Source organism: Cryptotermes secundus, unplaced genomic scaffold, assembly GCF_002891405.2.
Source record: "Cryptotermes secundus unplaced genomic scaffold, Csec_1.0 scaffold401, whole genome shotgun sequence".
Taxonomy (NCBI): Eukaryota; Metazoa; Arthropoda; class Insecta; order Blattodea; family Kalotermitidae; genus Cryptotermes; species Cryptotermes secundus.
The window spans coordinates 1237397-1257848 of record NW_019731223.1 but is presented as its reverse complement, the minus strand read 5'-3'; the positions used below and the strand labels follow the sequence as shown (position 1 = coordinate 1257848).

Sequence of the window (20452 nt, the reverse complement as noted above, 5' to 3'; positions counted from 1 at the left end):
ACATACACTTAGTTTTCTCTGTGTTTACTTCTAGACCAACCTCTTTACTTGCATCAATTAAAATTTATGTTTTTTTATTTATGGTATCTACATTATCACCCAGTAGATTCACATCATCGGCGTAGACCAACAGCTGAAGTGTCCCATTTAATTTCAGTCCCACCTGGTTTCCCTGGACCTTCCTAATTGCATATTCCAAGGCAAAGTTGCAAAGGAGTGGCGATAAAGCATCTCCTTGTTTTAGATTATTCTGGATAGGAAATTTATCAGACCTACACAGAATTTACGTTTCGTTTAAACACATTTTAATGAACCTAACTAGTTTCATGGGTATCCCAAACTCTATTAGAATAGAAGTAAAATAAATTTCTGAACCTCCTACATACATCAGTCTTGGAATAAGCATAATTAGGGTTCTGAATTTATAGGTTTCTTCGTTTTGTGTAAGGCAGTGTGTGAGAACACTATTCAAGAGTGCAGGAGAGCTGCTGTATTTGTGATGGTTATGAGAATTTTTTACGAAACATAAGAAAATATATATATACTGGCTTATAAAGGATGTAGAGTGTGGTAATTAAGCATGTACTGATTTTCATTAACTTCTTGTATTGGTCACATTTTGTACGATATTTAGTATGTATATGGGAATGTTCTGGTTCTTCTATGTTGTATTTTGGTAGGTGGAAATGCATGTGTGTTATGTTAATGGTTGTATAATTTAATTCTGGTCATCAAAGAAAACTAAATTCTCATTTTGAATAATGTATAATATTATTCTCTATTGTTTACTCTTACTGAGTTTTTTCAAATGAGTGAAAGAAATGTGGCATTCTCATACTTGCAGTTGTGAGAAGTATGTGTTAACTCAGTCAGCCAATTAAGTTCTATAATTTGTTTAAATTACCAGAGTGATATGGGGTCTTTGATGATATTACCTTCATTTTAGGGTTACAGGGACAGTGGAGATTTTGGATCTTAGTCTGTAAGTCATATCCAATTTAAGGTCTATATGGTCCTTGGGGGGGGGGGCATAGCCTTCAAGTGGGATGTCACCTATATCTTGCTAGTATTATTAGAGGTTTTTTTATATCTTTGACAGGACAAAGATGAACACATTTAACATAAGAACAAGAAAAGATAAAATAAATAATTAAAAGTAGTTTATAATTGTTCATTTTTACCTGACATGACATGAACTGTTTACATAATGAACATATTGCATTATTTTTTCAACCTGCAAGTTGTTGAAAGAGTTACACAGATTAAATTTGCATGGTTCTTTGTAATGTGTATGTGGTTCTTGTAGCTTTTCTTCATAGTGATACCTCTCTGCATGTTGGTAGGATACAGTTTATGTTGTGGAATTGCGAAAACTATGTCATTTTCAGTTGGTGAGCATGATACATGCTATGTATGTGTGTGGTGTGTATCCATACCTTGTTACTCCAAAAGACCAGTATGTTGGCTTCCTCTGTTTGTCAATATATGCAGTTCAGGAATTTACCAGCTTCTCAGTAGGAACTGGACAAAATATCCATTCTATATTTAAAAACATTTTGGCAATCATACAAAAATTATGAGTAAAGTATAACTGCAAATTTTAGTAGAGACCCTGACGGTCTCTTTGCTTTGCAGATTTCTTATATTTTTTCTTCTACCCTGAAGATGGAGGCGATACGTTCCTCCGAAACGTCGGTTAACACCACATATACACAGTGCCAAATCCCAGAAGACTGCTTTCTTCATACTCACCGCCGTGAAAGCCTCAAATCTTACATACATAGAAATACTTTAAAGTTACAGAACATTTCCAGAGAACAAAATACAGTAGATTGTATTACATACACAGTTGCATTAACAGTTGGATAGCAGTTTTACAGCATATTTAAAGACAGCTAGAATTTCACTACATTCAGAATACATTTATTACCAACTCAGCATAGAAAGTAAAAAAAATAACTATACACTTAAGTTCTACACACTTAATTTGTTATCTGTACAGGTATACAAGTATGTACACATAGGTTATTTCCATATATATTGTCATATGATATGTAGTATGCCTGTAGGTGGGTTTTAGATTGATGATTGGATTTATTGAACTCTTTGATTCAGTGCACTATTCACAATTCACTATTACACACACACGCATGCACACAGACACACTAGTGCTCACAGTCATGTCGTCACTGACCATTGCTCAGTAGCAGCTTCCCATGGCGGACATCTCCTTTCCTCTGGGTTCCTGAACTGTCCATGGCCTCGGCTAGCACCTTCTCAGAGCAACAGTTTACAATGAGTGAACCTAAGCAGTTCTCTAAGTTACTCACTCATGCACCAACCAACTCCTTCGCTTCATTCAACTCAACTGACTTCATTTCATCAAATGTCCTGCTTATAACGTCTTGGCACGGATGACACAGAAAACACTGTTCCTCTGTTGCCTTGCCTAATTGTTGCCAAGGAAATACGCCTCTTTGTGAAGCTATTATTTAGCAAGTGCTGTTCTGTATTTGCTTATCTCACAGTTGTTGCCCAGCAAGGGGTCTGCATGCCACAATGTAAAATTATGTATATATAATGAAAGGTAAAGTTGTTCCTGTGCTTAACTATTTAAATACTATGCCATGAAGACATATGGGGGAGTGGATGTATAGACATATGTTATCTTGACCTTGGCACTAGTTGGAGATGAGTGGTCAATTTCATGCCCCAGCTGGTTTACCTCTGGGGAAAGAACCTGGTACCCTGGGACTGGTACTCTGACCCCCCAGTCATCCAGCCTGTAACCAGTCACTATACATATTGTGCTATCCCGGCTGATATATACACATATTCATAACATTAACAGAAGACACAGGATTATAACCAACATATATAAAAGCCAAATTATAAACAAAATTTACAGTCAGTCATTTCTGTATAATAGAAATACGTCTGCACAGTAGATGATGTGAGTCATAAGGAATTGTTTCAGTCTTATTTTGCTTTTTACAGTTAGAAGATAAATGTGTGATTTTGAGAGGCTTGTTGTTGTGTATAGTTTAATTCCAGCGTAATGGGCTCATTCTGGTAGATTGGATGATTTCTTTTTTTAACATCCTAAATTTTCAATTAGAAATTTTATCAGTTAAAATGTACATAATAACTTTGTCTTCTTTAGCTTGAATATGTTTTTTTTTTCTTAGAAAAATTACTACAGAATATTGTATGTCATGAAGAGGTGAAAATATGAAAAGTACACTGTTATTTTTGCTGTTGAGAAATACAAGGGATCTTACCATGAAATATGTTTTGTTTAATTTCGTCAAAATGCATGCTTCATGATTGTTCCTATTCGGTTGATGATCAATTTGTAGACTGAGGAACTGTGTTTTTACTTTTTATATTTATTGATCAATATAACTTACACATTAGTTGTTGGCTTCTTGTTAACAATTTTGTGAAGTTTGTTTTATTATAATTTAAAATAAAGTTACAGGATACGAACCATTTATATGTATCTGTACAGATAAGGTTTGATGACCCCACAAGACATCTTTCATCTAGTTCGGCAGTTATTATATAGTATCATCTGCAGATAGAACAGGTATAGACATTGAGGTAATTGAGCGGTAGGTTATTAATTTAAAAGAGAAAGGGAGCGAACCAAATGTAGAATCTTGAGGAATGTCATGTTGAACTTCATCCTAGTTAGAATAAACATTTTTCTGCATATATAGGGATTTTATTGTAACTTTTAGTCCCATGTTTGTGAGATACAAAGTAAGCCATGTATTTCCTAATAAGGCAGTTCCATGAATATGCTGTGCTTGACACTACCAGATGCCGTAGCTTGTTCATAAAGAATTTGTTATACACTACTTTTATCACTGAATCTCTCTAGTATTCAGTAAGTCTGTGTGGTTTCTTGACAGATGGGTGGGCCTCGTATGAAAATCAAACTGTTCATAAGACATTTGGTTTAGATGGCATTGTTCATAACTTCCTAAAATATTTAATAAAACCCAATTAAAAAGGAAATAATATTTTTTATTTCTCCAAAGATCACGTTGTGTTAATGTTTATATATAATTTGACAGTGAGTTAAGATCTGTTTTGGGCATATGGAGCAACTCTTTGGTTGACAATACTGTCTGGATTTTCAGGTTTATTTGTACAGTTATGAACTCTCCTTACTACACGTATTAATTCTGAGGCATACAGAGTGTACTTATGATCTTCATTATTTGAATTTACTTGTTCTGAATTTGTGCTAAATATTTTTTAACATTTCCAGCTGAGTGAAAAGGAAAACCCTCAACCTGGAAACCAAAGTGTGTTATCAAGTAGTGATTTTCCTGAAACTGCATCAGATCAGATGTCCTCACACTGTGTGGGAACTACTCTATCAGACCTGTGAGTTTCAAAGACTTTCTGTGTGAAAGTTATACAAGAAGCGACTTAGATAATGTGTGGGAAGTAAACAAGCATTGAAATATCTTACATGTTGTAGAACTGCAAGACTGTTTTATTGGGTCTGTTATGGTTTTTTTTAGCTTTGTCATCTATAAAGCTCTTTGTTTCAACATTGTCTTGAGTATTAAATATGTAATATGGGGAAACCCCTGTTTAATGCTTCTTAATTTAAATTTTTCTTTCTTTTATGTTCTATTTCTGCTGCCTCATCACCACTGTCACTATTTTCAATTTCCTGTGCTAAGTATTTTGCCCAGTTTAGTGTCTTGAATTTATTCTGCCCTTGAGAAACATGAAAATGGGAGTTTACTAGGCATGTAAGAAATTATGTATGTGAATTAACAGAAATATTGATATCCGTGTTGTTCTTTAAAATATAGTAAAAGTATACATATTATTGTTGAAGTGAGTAATCTGTTATTTTGTAAACTACTTAATTATTTCATATATTAACTGAATATTGCAGTTCACGCATATAATGAGGTATCTTTATGTACTTTAACTAGGTGCTGAATTTAGTTACCAATCAATAGTAGGCAGTGTGTTTATACATTTTACCTAAATAGTGTGAAAATACAGCATTTATACCACCATGCTGATTGCTGTGTGTATATTCCTAGCACAATATGGATTGGTTTCCATGTGCTTATTGGCAACATGTAGGCTATTCTTGTTAGTTGCATATGTCTTCTAAAGTCTACTTGAGCTAACTCAACGTAATCTGCTAAAAGACTCACTGTTCTATATTTTGACTGGCTTAAAATGAGCATTGTAGGTATTGTCACATTGTATTGTGATGCATGACTTGAAATAGTTACTTTATGAAATAATTAATTTTAATTTGCTTAGTGAGGGTGGAGTCTAATTGGGTTCACTCGGAATGGCGGCCACTGATTGGCCTATTGTACCTGCCTAGGGTGATTATGATGATGAAGAATTTGGTGGAATGAAGATTGGCAGGGGAAACCGAAGTACTCGGAGAAAACCCGCCGCAGCACCACTTTGTCTACCACAGATCCAACTTGGCCAGACCTGGGATCGAACCCGGGCCGCTGCAGTAGGAAGCTGGCGACTAACTGCTTGAGCTATGATGGGGCCTTACTTCATGAAATAACTAGATACTCTTTGAAGTAACTAGATAGATTACAAAATTTGTTTCTCATTACATACAGTAACGAAACCATTCAGTTTAATATATGAATGATCTGAGTATTCTGTGACATTACACATTTTAATGGTAGAAAATATATGTTTTATTCAGTCACACTTTCATATTAAGTTTCCTGAATCTCTCTACATTTTTATGGAATACTATGATACAAGCTGGAAGGTCACAAGGTCAATTCCAGATGAGGTCATTTTATTTTTTCAATTGTCCTAATCCTTCCAGCAGCAGTATGGCCCTGGGGTCAACTCAGCCTCTAACAGAAATGAGTACCAGGTATCTTTCTGGGGGGTAAAGGGCAGCCGGTGCATAAGGCTGACAACCTCACTCCCATCTGTGAGCCATTGTCTGGAAAATGTGGGAGCCTTGACATCTCAACCCTGTTGGCTCCAAGGCCTATTACAGGGATAGCTTTACTTTTACCTTACCATAATACTGTATTTATTGGATGGAAGTCAGACTGCTATGTAATATATTTTACCGTTTATCAGTTGGATCCCTGGCATATAGTTTAGGATAGTTGAAGTCTGGGTTTGAAGTGGAAGAAAAGGGGGATTTCAGTTCTCATTCCATCATACATTATGAAAGAAATTGGATAATTTAACTTCCCTTCTGGAAATTATAATTACTAAAATGATAAGGTGATGCACAAATTGTGTTTTTTAATGGAATTCAACTAACTTAACAGTGCCATTCTGCATAATTTTTCAGAACCTATTCACAGATTGAACATCAACTTTTTCAGTCAAAAAAATTATCTACAGTTTTTTGTCTCTTCCCCATTCTGTCACACTTCAAACTGCAGTTGAAGTGTACATTTCTGCTTTATGTACCCATATGAAACAAATATTGTTTAAGTTATTCCTCATAGTTAATATTTTATGTTTTGAAGTATGCCATCAACTGCCCTGGAGCCTTCTTCATCTGAGGCACCAAGTGCTCAGCCTCTTCTCCTTCCTGCAGAAGTGCTTCCTGAGAAACGTTCTAAAAGGCCAGGAACAAAGCGACGTAAGACAGTGGGTGACCGTGGACCTAGATTGATGGTTCTATCCTTGGGTAATGGTGGGGGTGTAGTTGAATGCCAGCTGGAGTCCAGCAAACACAGGACAGTGACTTTCACCTTCCATATACAAGATGTTGTTCCACAGGACATTGCAAGCAATTTGGTGAGTGAAAACACTGTCACATTTCACTGGAGTATTAGGAGTAAAGTAACCTTGTTAGTTCAATTTAACATTCAGTGAAGTATAAATAGATGCCCCCCCCCTTTTTTTTATTTCTTTTTGGCTAGTCTATCTTGGAATGTTCTGTAAATGAAACATTGAGCCAGTCATGTTACATCTAAGGAATTTAAAGTTTATGAAGATGTTTCATTTCTACTCTTCCTCTGTATTTAAAAATATGGCAGTTCCGAGATTTAAAAACTTAGTAACAAATAGAGTTTCAGTTCCCTTTACATGTACATTTTACAACAAATTTAATGAAATGGAGTTTTCATTTATGAGGAAGTATGAATTTCTGTGATGTGACAACGCAGCCTAGTGGAAGTTTATGAGCATTCTTCTGGAGCACTGGTAATCTTGTACCAAACTGCATGTTTTCACATTCTAGAAAATAATGCTCTTCACAGTCACTTCCATGAGCAAGAATCTGGATTTCACAATTATGAATTTAAATGAAAAAAATAAGAGAGACTGTATGAAAAGAAATTTGTTCATCAGCTTTCTCTTTTTTTTCATACCACTTGAGAAGCCAAACCACACATCATATTGGTATTGCCTCAGTTCTGTTGTTATACACCAAGGAGTTTATTGAGCACATATAATATTGTCACTTGTTAGTGACTCCTTGCTGGATTTGGATTGAATATGCTACAAGCCGGAAGGTCGCAGGTTCAGGTCCTGATGAGGTCATTGGATTTTTTTCAGTTGACCTAATCCTTCCAGCCACACTAGGCCCTGGGGTTTACTTAGCCTCTAACAGAAATGAGGACCAGGAATCAATCAAATTATTTTCCTGGGGAGTAAAGCATGGCCGGCGCATAAGGCTGACAACCTTACCACCATCTTTGAGCCGATTGTCTAGATAGTGTGGGACCCTCAATGTCTCGCAACCCTGTGGGCCTTCACAGCCTGTTGCAGGGATAGCTTTACTTTTTTTACTTTGCTTATTACTCTTAACTGCAAATAGTTGCAGCACTTACATCTTCACATACTCATTGCTTGGCAGTGGCTCCTAACGATGTAGATTCCTTTTACTGCTTCCTTCCTCATTTTCTGGTGACTGACTGCTAAGTATCAACTGCTAACTGCAGTCCTGAAGAGAGCAGCAATTTGTTGTTGGCCCTTGCTAGCTTGGTTATTGTAGGTTTTGTGCCCAGCATGATGGTGAAAAACAGAACACTATTCTGTTATTTAGGATTGGCCAGTGGGGGAAGCATTTATTCCTAGGAAGAGCAGTGTTAAATACAGGTGTCCGGATGAAAGGTATCCAAAATAAAATCAATATATCTCAGAAAGAATTTATAATACACATTAATGGGTTACACCATTACAAAGGGAAACTATCAAAGTTTTTTTCTGTGATATAACTTTCTCAATAAATTTAAATGTTGGCTCCCTTGGTGGCGTGAAAAATATCCAGGCTTGAAGCATGTTTGGTGTTACTGTAGCCACAGCGTCCCTTATGCAGGCTTTCAGGTGTTGAAGGTCTTTGATCTTAACCTGGTAGACAATGTTCTTCACATAACCCCACAAGAAAAAATCCACTGGGGTTAAATCTGGTGACCTAGGAGGCCAAGTGATTGGTCCACCTCTGACAGTTCATATACCAGCCATCTCTCTGTCCAGGTGATTCCTAACATGGTGGAAAAAATGTGGTGGCGTATATGTGTGTAAGCCGGGTATGAAAAAAGGTGTTTATTGGTTGACGAATTAAAAAACTTTTGCATGACCACTGTTCCTAACTGAAGCTAAATTCCATTCAATTAGCTGCATGGCAGTCTTCTTTTCTGGCAACCTTGATGCTGTTTGTGGAAAGTTCTGCCACTAGGTATATTGGAAAAGCACAATCAAGGAAGATATGAACCAAGCTTGCTTAATGTCTGTTGTTGGTATTTTTTACAAAGAGAGGCATTTTATTAGTGAACAAAATTTTATTCCTGTTAAATAAGATAATTATTTCAAATTTTGTAGTAAGATGTAAATATGTAGGTAAGTCAATAAGTAAGTTTCAAATGGATATAGAACTTAAACAAATAAGAATACTGATTTGAAAAACTCTTTTATTTCTCAACATAATCTCCCTGTACATTGAGGCACTTGTCCCATCGTTTTACAAGCCCTGGAAAACCAGCAGCATAAATTTCTTTGGGCTGCTGTCAGAACCAGGTGGTGACTTCCCTTTCTACAGCTTCATCGCCAGGAAAATGTTCAGCCGAAAGATGATATTTAAGAGGGCCGAACAAATGGAAGTTGCATGACAGGTTAGGTTTTCACAAAGTCTGTGCATGATCAGTGCCGCGCATGCTGTCCCCCCAACACAAAATGCAAAGAATAGGTCTGGCATTACAGCATCTCAATCGCTACCATGATGAAAGACACAATATGCTAGCCCAAATTGTCACAGAATGAGTCTTGCTCCAAGCGACTTCCATTTGTTTGGCCCTCTTAAACATCATCTTTTGGCTGAACATTTTCCTGACGATGAAGCTGTAGAAAGGAAGTCACCGTCTGGTTCTGACAGCAGCCCAAAGAATTTTATGCTGCTGGTGTTCAGGGGCTTGTGAAATGATGGGACAAGTGCCTCAATGTACAGGGAGATTATGTTTAGAAATAAAAGCATTTTTCAAATCAGTACTCTTATTTGTTTAAGTTTTATATCCATTTGTAACTTACTTATTGACTTACCCTCGTGCTAGGTCTAGCATGCAAAAAAAATAAATATTAACAAGAAGAACTTTTTGACTATCATTTTCATGATCACCATCCATGATCTAGTCAGAGGCAACTTACTTCATACATGTTTTTTAAAAAAAATGTGAAAATGTGTTGTCCTGCATTATTGAATACCAGAATTGCTGTATCAGGCTGTCAGCTGAAGTCTGGAATGTGTGTAATGTTTACATTACTTATAACACATCTGCACAAAATTGTAGTATTTTACCATACTTTCATACTCAGATAACTATCCTTTTCATACTCCAATGACAATTTTTGAAAGTGTATAATTTTAAGATCATGGTAATTCTGTGACTGATAAAGTTGACTCTTTCATTTAGGTGGCTGAGAATCTGCTACCAGAACACCACTCTGATATCTTTGTTGACTTGATAAATGATATTGTACAGCAGCTGAAGGAACATCCTGACCGATTACCTATATTGCCCTACTGCCCATTGGATAGCCCCGTAACCAATAGGAAGCCTCGTGACAGAGAACGTGACCCATTGGCAGAATCACAAAACAGGGTAAGTTTGTCTGTGATATCAGAGTACAGAAAATTTTGGTGTAGCAAAGTTAGTGGATTTGAAATATATGTGTGTTAATATAAATAGATCTCTGCCTTCATAGTATATATCATGGTAGGGAAATGTATAAAGCAAGCATAAGTGTCCTTAAGATCTGTGATGCTCAAATTATTGATACATTTGCTAGGGTTGAAGGATATTCCTTTGTGAATATTATATTTGGCTACATGCCTCTTAGATTGTAAAGGTAATCCGTTTTCAAAATATGAATTTTAAACATTCAGAATAACATTAGTTTACCATTTTTGAGTACCTTCCATGAAAGATATTATATAGACAATATTTTGAAGTTAAAAAATACTTGGCTGATTATAAAGTTCATATTTGAGCTACAGACAGGTTCTCAGAAGTTGTGTGGCTTAGTCATGAAGGGTTTATTGTGAAATGTTGAATACTGTTCCATATGAAACTGATATACTATTAATACTGTTTTAAAATGCATTAGTTGGCATTGTGGCTGAGAGATAATATATTTTTTTTATTTTGTTTGCTCTTATAGGACAGTGTTGTATGCAGTACAGATCTTATTATATAGAACAATGCTTGCTCTAACAAAGTCACAAGTAATATTTTTCCAATGCCTACTGCATAACCATGCAAGTTTTTGAGATGGATGCATTGCTGCAAAAAAGAGTCTGTGCATAACACAGTCTGTCAATAATGCAAGAAATTGTTCCTCTTTCTTCCACTTATGCTTTAACACAACATGTTTCGGCCTTAGAAAGCCATCTTCAGGCGCCTTAATATATTACAACTGCCACTCTGAATTAATATGTGATAAAATGACACACTGTATTCCACTTAATATAATAAAATGAAATCCATTAAAATTTTCATTACTTTGGTGAAATTCTATCCCACCTCACAAGGGGTGTCATCCGTTTCTTTAGAACTATATGTTTCTCTCCAGGTGTTTTGTTGCAACAGCTTGTTTTCATGTTCGTTAGCCCGTTGTTCTGATACGTCTGCAGTCTGTAATATGTCCCTTGCTTGTGTGATGTTGTCATCACTAGTTCCTAGACCATTTCCATGGTCATCATAATGATTTTCCTCTTTTTGCGAATATTGCATATTTATTGGGATATTGTCACATGTTAGTGAATAGATACAGGCTTTGGATTGATAATTGGATTTATTGAAAACTTATAACCCATAACTGCCAATAAATACAATGCTTTTGCTAGTCTACACACTGAACATCTCACTACATTATATACTGAGTCTTCTTAGTTCTAACCCTTTGGTTGGTAGCAGCTCCCAGCAGTGATATTTAAGATTCTCACATGGTTTTCATTATATATGATTGGAACGGACCAGATAGAAGTCATCATTTCTAGCTGTTCCTGTAACGTGGTGTGTTGATTCTTCAGCGGTTTCTTTGTTGTTGCATCCTGTGGAAGTGTGTTCAGTTTGCCGTTGCATAGCAGCAGAAAAGTTTTTCAGTTGTCATGTCACAATATAAATGCGTGTTTTGTCTTTCCACACATGACCTGTAATCATATTAGACATATCACCCTCTTTCAATTTTATTTCCTTCAAACAAGCAAAAATGTTTAACCGCCATTTTCTGACGAGCATCAGAACAGTACTGTTACATTCAAGGTCAGAACACATGATGCGGCGAAGCTTGCACTTTGAAATTATAGATGGCCACAGCTGAAACTTCAAGAATTTTAATGCCACAACTCACCAACAGGGCAAAATTTAAAAGAAATGAGTCCTAACAGATCCTGGACACTCGGTGTATATATAGAAAACGTAAGAAACATAAGATTTAACAAAGATGAATTGGCCTTCTCCAGACACATACTAAATAAACGCCACCTGTATGGACCTATGACAGAAATTGTGGAAATAGTTGAGCAAGGTATAAAACGGAATCTCATGAATATAAAGGAAATCTTTCACATTTATCACTTCAATAAACTTTATAAATTGATAGAAGAATAAAAACATACAAATGAGAGTGATAATCAAATAGTATGTTCACCATCGTAATGCACACACAAACGTCTTGACGCATAAAGGTATAAATATGGAAAACAACACTCTGTAGAATAGTGTAACAAACACAGTGTAGGCTGAATAACTGGACCACAATACCAAAGGTAGCATTAAAAATAAAATGTCATTTGAATAAAATCAGGGTTATAGAAACCCTACATAATACCCATAATATAATTGCAAAGTCTTCATCGTTAGACAACAAAACCATGCTGTGGAATATATTCATCTTCCATTAAGGAGAAGAAGTGTAATGATGTGAACTAAATTGGTTCTAGAATAAAACAAATATTGAACATTATTTTGTAAATAGACTAATTGTAATAATTTTGAGGTGTTTTAACAAATCATTGTACACCTTAGTATTAGTTAAAAGATATAACATTTATATCTGTGACATGTAATAATAATTTCCATACTTGTTGATAATATCCTTCTGAAGATGGTTGTTTTGACTGAAACATGTAAAGGTTGAAAAACTAAAAACACAACTTTTATCAGAAACACTGGACTGTGGTTAAAAATCTTATATACAATTGCTAGTGTGGTGGACCAGGATAAACCGAGTCAAGAACACACAAACTTTATTTGATGCTAGTTAGGAGGTGGGTCTCAAAGTAAACACAGAGAAAACTAAGTGTATGTTGTTGTCTTGCCACCAGAATGGAGAACAAAATCATGACATAAAGTCATTAGACGCACTGCTTCTCCTTGTTGTCATTTTGGGAACTTTCTGAACTAACCTCATATGTCAGGGCTGTGGATAAGATAAGCAAGCAGGTTGTTACAAAAAGCACATTTTACAGGTTGCTTGTAAAAAATGTGGTTGTGTTTCTTAACATGGTAATAGTGAATGTTACATAGATAGTCATTACACTCATCATTGTTGGAACGTATATGTATTACAGTGAATGCTTCATTGTGCCATTCTTTACATTTCAAACTGTCATGTGAATAACACTGTATAGCATATGCAAAGGGAATCACTGCAGCTTTTGCTAGCTTTAAAGGTAAAAGTACTTTCTTCAGATTGAAGAGTTGGGTATAACTATTTGGACTTCACCTTGATGGTAGCAAGATATGCAAAAATGTTATACTTATATAGTGGATTTGCTGATTTATGAATAGCTGAAAGCATCTCCCATATGGTGTGTGTGCTTGTGCTTGGTGTGTCTCTTCTTGTTGGTTACATATATGTCTTACTTTGCTTTTCTCTTTTATTTCTCTTCTTTCTCTTATTCCGTCATCCTCACTTCTCCCCTTCTTGTGTCCTGTATTTTTATTTTCCTACAATTTTGCTACTTTGAAACCATTTTTACGTTTCCTGTGATCTTTGAATTTTTGTTTTCGTGTATTTATGTTCTGTTTTATTTAATTTCTGATCATAATTTTCTCTTTTTGTTTTTGATCAAAATAATCATAATTTCTTTTTCATTTGAACATCTTTGTGTCTCTTTAACTGCTTTTATTTCTTACTGCTCTTTAACACCTTGTCCAACATCTCTGGCTCTTCCTGCAATATGCCTGTATACAACTTCCATCTACCTGAACAACTTATCTTCATGTAACACATCCCACTGAATTCCTACATTGTCATTTCACAACCTGACCTAACTCTAGGTACGTCATTCTTCACTAACTCGTCAGAGTTCTCATCGGTCATCATATAAAGGTCACAGGCGACATCGTTCGGTAAGTTAATTGAAAGTAGCTGTTAATTTTTGCCAACCTGAGTACTTGCTTCTTACACTTCTATGTGTTTTGGGACCATTTTTCCTCTGTAACAATTTAATCGGCCTTATTCTCATTTTGTGTCATTAATCCATCAGTTGTTGAGTTTTATGTTCGTGAATAGAGTAGATAAGCAGAAATTCAACACACTTGATGAATTCATGTCTCATATCATTCATGTATTGTGTTATTATAATTCATTTATGGGAAGAAAAATATTTAAAATTCATTATTCATTACATTAGTGTGACCAAGAAAAATCCATAATAATAGTTGTAGCTATGAAAATGTACAAAAAATTCTTTTGGTAAACTGTCAAAAATAATTCAGTTACAGTTTAACTGTTCTAAGACTGATTTGGTAGTAAGATATCTCAGAGATGTTCAGCTTCTACATTGAAGTTATCTCCATACAGGTATCCTGTGTTTCAGAGTAGTCATGGCTCTATAAATGAATAGTCTTCTTCTTGACATGTTCCCAGAACTGAAAAAAATGTCTAAATTGTTTTGTTCACTTAATTTACACTTGTATGGAATAAAAATCATTGAATTTGGCACAGTGTATTGATTACATTTTTTAACAGGATTTGTGCCACATTTTACAATCACACCTTTTATTGATCAAATTATAATTAATTTCTGCTGATATTTTGTGCATATTGTGACCATTAACTGGCAGTCATATAAACACATTACGCAGCAGTGTAAAATAAAACTTATTTAAGAATTATGATGGTGTTTGCCATAGTTCCATGGAGTTTTGTGTTATTGTGACACAGTTATGAGAATGTTGATGTGGTTTTATTTAACTGGAAGGAACTGCAGAATTTTTATGGCTTGAACAGCGTTTTAGGCTTGTCCTAGTATTGGGAATTTTATTTCATTAATAACAGCTGTGTTTTGAGAGAGTTAAGCTATTTTTAATTTGGACAACAGAATTTCTCATTGCATGGAATAGTAGCATTTAGGATTGCATGATCCTTGGCCCAGGGTTCACTAAATGACATGCAGACATCAAGATCTGTTTGAATAATGAATGATGGTACACATATACCCCATTTATCCAAATGAAAGATAAATCTAAATTGAAAATAATCCCACACCGAGAAACATATCTGCACATTAAATGTGATATAATGCATTAATTTCATATAGTTCTCACAGGCAAATGTGAGAGATATTAAATATTCAGAAACACGTTATACACTGGGTCTCTTTCTTCTTCCATATGTGTACCATCATTACCATTTCTGACTTACCAACTTTTCTTTGATATCCCTTCACAGAGAATTACGGATTCTGATTTGAAACCCTGGTGCCTCTTCAGGCAAACTCATCTTAGCCCGTGACTCCTGACCTTGAACATATTTCTCTCTACTTCTTTCTCCCTCTGCTGATTGCATGACAAAATGAGAATGTTGGCATTTACTGCATCTTAGAAACATCAACACACTAAAAGATTAAAATGTTTAAAAACATCATTATATATTTTTTTGCACTCATATTCAGACAACCCTTCATTTTCAAGTTCTGAAAATAAGCGGTGGTAAGGTGGGAGAGAAATACTGTCAGATATCCTGGTAATGCAAGAAGTAATTAATGGGTTCTGTGGTTGGTGAATCAACTTATTGGACAATCACCAGGTGTCTACAAATACTTCAAAAGGTTACTGGAACAATAACACACACAATAACACTTCCACTCTTGGATGGTCCTTGTACAAATTTGGTGAGTTAGTCTGTATCTCATATATTTGGCACAGTCAGTAAGACTCTTTGGCATCTGATCTTCTTGGCTGATATGGTAGGTCTCTCCAGCATCTGATCTTCTTGAATTCAATCTCCCCCTGAGTTAGGTTTTGGTCAAACGATATAAGAGATCACTGTCTCCAAGGGTTCCTATTCTGCGTAGCTGTCTTTTGTTGCTTGGTGAACAACCTTTACCTATCCGTTGAAACAGAAATGCCTCTGTATGTGTTGCCTAGGTATCACTATGAATCTCTATGCAATGCATTGCTTATTTAGTCATATTCATTGCTGTGGAAACGTGTTCCAACAATTCGCCGTCCAACAATGGTGCATTCTGTTTTGCCACAGGAACATGCTCAGGGAAGCCGCGCCCAGCAGATGGGGCAGATTGCAGCTTTTAGGCATCATGTCACAATACAATACTATGCCAAAGTATAGATTTCATGCAGAGAGTGGGTTTTCATTCATTCAGCTTTGGTAAAATACCAAAATGAGAAACTCTGATTCAGGGGAAAATATACTGTCAAGTGATGAAAATAATGGGTTCTAGTTCAGCTGATTGGATTTATTAGCACCTTCCTTTACGAACACTCTTAAGTACAGGCAATACAGTGCTATCACTGATTTACACACTTTCCAGTTCACCATTGCGCACACATTAAGATTCCCAGTTTTCCCTAGTCATCTCCTGGCAATGGATCTCAACACAGGAACTATCATTTCAAATCACTATGAAGTCTCGCTATTTTGTCTTCAATCACTCTGGAACCTCAGAACTAGAAATTCTTCTGTACTCTCTCCTCCAGCTTACAACTGACTCAACTGCCCCTGAACTAACTCTGTCACTGCATTCACTTCTCATATACGCATTCTGCACAGACCCCACAGAAAACACCGTCTCTTGTTGATGACATCACTGCTTATGTGGAAGTGTGTTTACTGAGCCATTACTTAGAAACAGATTGCATAACCCCATTATTCTACTGTTGCTTGGCGCAGACCACATAGAAAACACAGATTCATCTGTTGTTGCACAACAGGACTGTTTACCAAAACTCTGTCTTCGCGGGAACTTGTTTACCAACCCCTTGCCCAACAATGGTTGTAGATGTAATAATACATTATTTATATAGGGCTTCGGCTGGGATCACAAAATATGAATCCAAAATTGGGATTCTGCTGTAATTGTTACGCTGAAGGTAAGTAAATGCATGCGCGAATAGAAATTACAAAGGTCGCTGGTTGAAGTTGACTCCGAATAGTTCATCATATATTCTACGTTTGTACCTGTTGTCAGATATGTGGAGAAACAGATTAATGCAGCATTTACATAGCAAGTAGTGTCATGGCTGGTGTGTGTAAAATATATTACAAGGCCAGAAACAGAAAATGGCACGTGTATCTTGAGTGTTTGTATAAAAATTTGCCATGACTTTTATATTGTTTTGTGGTTTTACATTTTCTTTGCCATTTCTTTCCATCATTAGCACAAACTCCTGAGTTGACTGTTGTCTTTAATTCATGCCTGTGCATGGAAGTTCGTGTTGTAACTTCATGTCCCATTATGGAGCATTTCATTTGGCTTCTAAAGGTTTTTTCTCTCGTAAATCCTAATGAAGGGGTAAAATATAAGCATAATTTCAGTCGAGATGAGAGAGTAGTTATATGTGATGAATTGGAAAAGACTGGGGAGGAAGTAGACATGGCCTCAGTCTGTGCACCCTCCTGCCCTGGAATTTGGCTGGGTTGGCAGTTGGAAACATGAGCAATCTCAGTTCACTTATTAGTGGCTTCTACAAAATTTGAACTGGCCAATACCTAAACAAAAGGCAAGATATTGTATTGCTGTCTGAACTGACATTGTTCATTAATACATGTTATGCATTGCATGAAATATGTGTCTTTGTGGGGATGGTGGTATGGAATAAACAATTTTCTTAAATAAATTGCTATGGCTGATTAGTTCCACCAAGACAGCCACACTAAAATGTGCAGAGATGGAGCAGAAAATAGGTATGTGTTAGCCTAACTTTGACACAGTATGGAATATCTAAGATAATGAAGAAGTTTATTGGTATTAAGTATTCGAGATGAGTTCTGTTTTGCAGAAGGATGAAACATCTACAGCAGCGAAGCTAATGGATCCCATAGTGAGAGAGAGAGCATCATTGTCAGGACCCAGCAGTCCCATGCATGTTGTACAGCAGCACCCTTTGGAAGCCATTTCATGTTCTACAATCGGATCCTTACCGGTAGGAACTCTCATCATATGCTTATACCTCTGCCTCTCAGTAATTGTCCATAGTTGAAAGAAGAGGTTCTTAATTTTAAACAGGCAAAACAAATGTAAATAGGGATTATTTAAAATAAATTTCCTCTTTAATATTATTGTAGCTTTCCCAGAAGTTTCATATGTGCTTACAGAATGTTGTATTTATTCCCAGGGTCAACTTTACATTTATAAAAACAAATTACATTATATATTTTTCTTCTCAGGCTAAATGATGTGCAGACTAATAGAATAGTACCAGGTTAAATTTTGAAATAGGCTTGCAGTTGTAAACTTGGATGATCAGTAGGGCTTGGGGAAACATTGAAGAGACTGTCAACAGATCAGGAAGAGTTTGTTGTTATTGGTTGATGCATCATAAACCGTGGTTTACAAAAAAGAACAAAATCTGTGGTTGTAGTCCGCAAGTGAACTATACCGACCAAGCAACCACCCTTGTCGGTAAAGTTAGTTCCAACTGTAGTGTTCAAAATTATTTTGTCAAAGGAAGCAGGCTAAATTTCAGTGATTAAGGAAATGAAATGATAATTTGAAGAGTTGCACTGTGAAAGCTAGGTGGACATGTTAAAAATTACATTAAGAGATCAGGTTGTAATTTTGAACATGCCCATGGAGACAGTGACAATCTCTAAAATGTTGGGACACTAACTACACGATGATGTGTATGGTTATCCAAGAAGGCATTATATGTCATCACTACAAAATTTCACTTCTTATGTGCCTACCCAACATACACACAGCCACCCTCTTTCACTAAGCATTGGACTTACACACATCATCCATCCCAGATGTACTGTCAACAGGAACAAACTATTGTAAGTAACCTTCCTGTCTGGCCATAAGAATGAAATATATGTACATTAAATATACAATAAGTTCCAGACGTGGTAGCGTGGTTGGTTGAGGGGCTATGCTACAAGCCGGAATGTCGCAGGTTCAAGTCCCGATGAGGTCATTGGATTTTTTCAGTTGACCTAATCCTTCCAGCTGCACTAGGCCCTGGGGTTTACTCAGCCTCTAACATAAATGAGTACCAGGAATTAATTAAATAATTTTCCTGGGGAGTAAAGCGTGGCCGGCGCGTAAGGCTGACAACCTTACAAAATCCTACAATTTTGTTTACTGAAATAACCTAGCATGTGGAAGTAAGACTCATTTGACATTAATGAGTTCACATTGTGATTGTTGTTCACCAAGTCCAGGAATCGATTGCAAAACTGAAGTCTGCTTTTACTGTTCTCACGGTCTTTTCGCTTGCAGATTTCTTATACTTTTTCTTCTACCCTGAAGATGGAGGCGATACGTTCCTCCGAAACGTCGGTTAACACCACTTATACACAGTGCCAAATCCCAGAAGATTGCTTTCTTCATAGTCACCGCCGTGAAAGCCTCAAATCTTACAAACTGAAGTTAGTTCACCTTGTCCTGTCCTGGTCGGCTGAGGTTTGATAAGGATAATAATGCAAATCTTTGTGCAGAATTCCAAAAACATTTCCATCCTCTAAACAAAGCATGAGAGTTTGCCACCAAGCTGACCTCTGGGAACTTTTCAACATGACTTCTCTTACTCGCTCTGCATTGTCAGGTTTACACACTTTACATGGACATCCTTGAGCTTTACTGTCTTTGGCTGTTTCTTCCCAGCACCATTTCACTACCCACAACAGCACAGTATTGCAGCTTGGTGCATTGCATGTTTGAAACTGTATTCGGAAACCACATTGTATACCTGTAATTAACACTGTTCTGATAAACAGTTCCACAGCCTCAGTGTAGTGTTACACTGACCAATGCTCCATTTCAGCTAAAGTCCAAGGAACACTCTACATGACAGATGTTGGTATGGAAATGCAACATAGCAGGAAAGATGGTAATTACATTTCAAAAACCATCAGTGTTTTCTGGCACATCCTGTATATGTGAATAATGATTTGTTCAAAGCTTAAACATAGTGCTTTGAATTTTGAACCTTTGCTCACACCTGTTCTTTAAAAAGTCCTTCATTGAACTGATAAATGTTTATTTTAATATTTAAAATTTATCTTGTACATACACACAGAGAATGTGAAGCATATCATATTTTAGCATAATATTGTATGTGAACTATTATAGGTTCTGGCAACACAAGTTCTGTATAAGTTGAATAAATTATTTTTTTTTCACCACACCAGCCATCATCTTAAGGTACTCCATTGCAGTTTTCCTATTTGCCTGTTAATTTATTTATGTGTTTATATATTTTTTTCACATATGTGGATCTATATATCCACTCCTCCACACGTCTTCGTGGTGTAGTGCTTAATTAATTATGCACAGGGTTAACTTTACCACTTACCTTTTATATTTTTCCACAACCAAAAAAAAAAATAAAAGAATTCATATATGGGTTGTAGATATTTAGGACAGTGCTTAAATATTATGTGAAGAAATAAGAATTTGGCCAGGATAATGTATTTTTGAATAGGAGAGAGAATCAGAAATATTGACTTTCATTTGTATGAATATGAGATGAAAGAACAGACCTTCTGT

The 20452-nt window shown here is 36.1% G+C and overlaps 1 protein-coding gene across 8 annotated transcripts in view; it reads left to right on the top strand.

Moving 5' to 3' along the window:
- Positions 1 to 20452, top strand: part of LOC111866515 (serine/threonine-protein kinase WNK1) — a 134097-nt gene that overhangs the window by 57258 nt on the left and 56387 nt on the right. For 7 of the 8 annotated variants that reach the window (XM_033752284.1, XM_033752283.1, XM_023855535.2 and 4 more), the window contains 5 exons: positions 4280 to 4398; positions 6516 to 6789; positions 9903 to 10091; positions 13776 to 13847; positions 17742 to 17885. In XM_033752284.1, the coding sequence (XP_033608175.1) occupies positions 4280 to 4398; positions 6516 to 6789; positions 9903 to 10091; positions 13776 to 13847; positions 17742 to 17885 (798 nt within the window). The remainder of the gene's footprint in view (positions 1 to 4279; positions 4399 to 6515; positions 6790 to 9902; positions 10092 to 13775; positions 13848 to 17741; positions 17886 to 20452) is intronic. The other variant, XM_033752282.1, reaches the window with a different exon arrangement.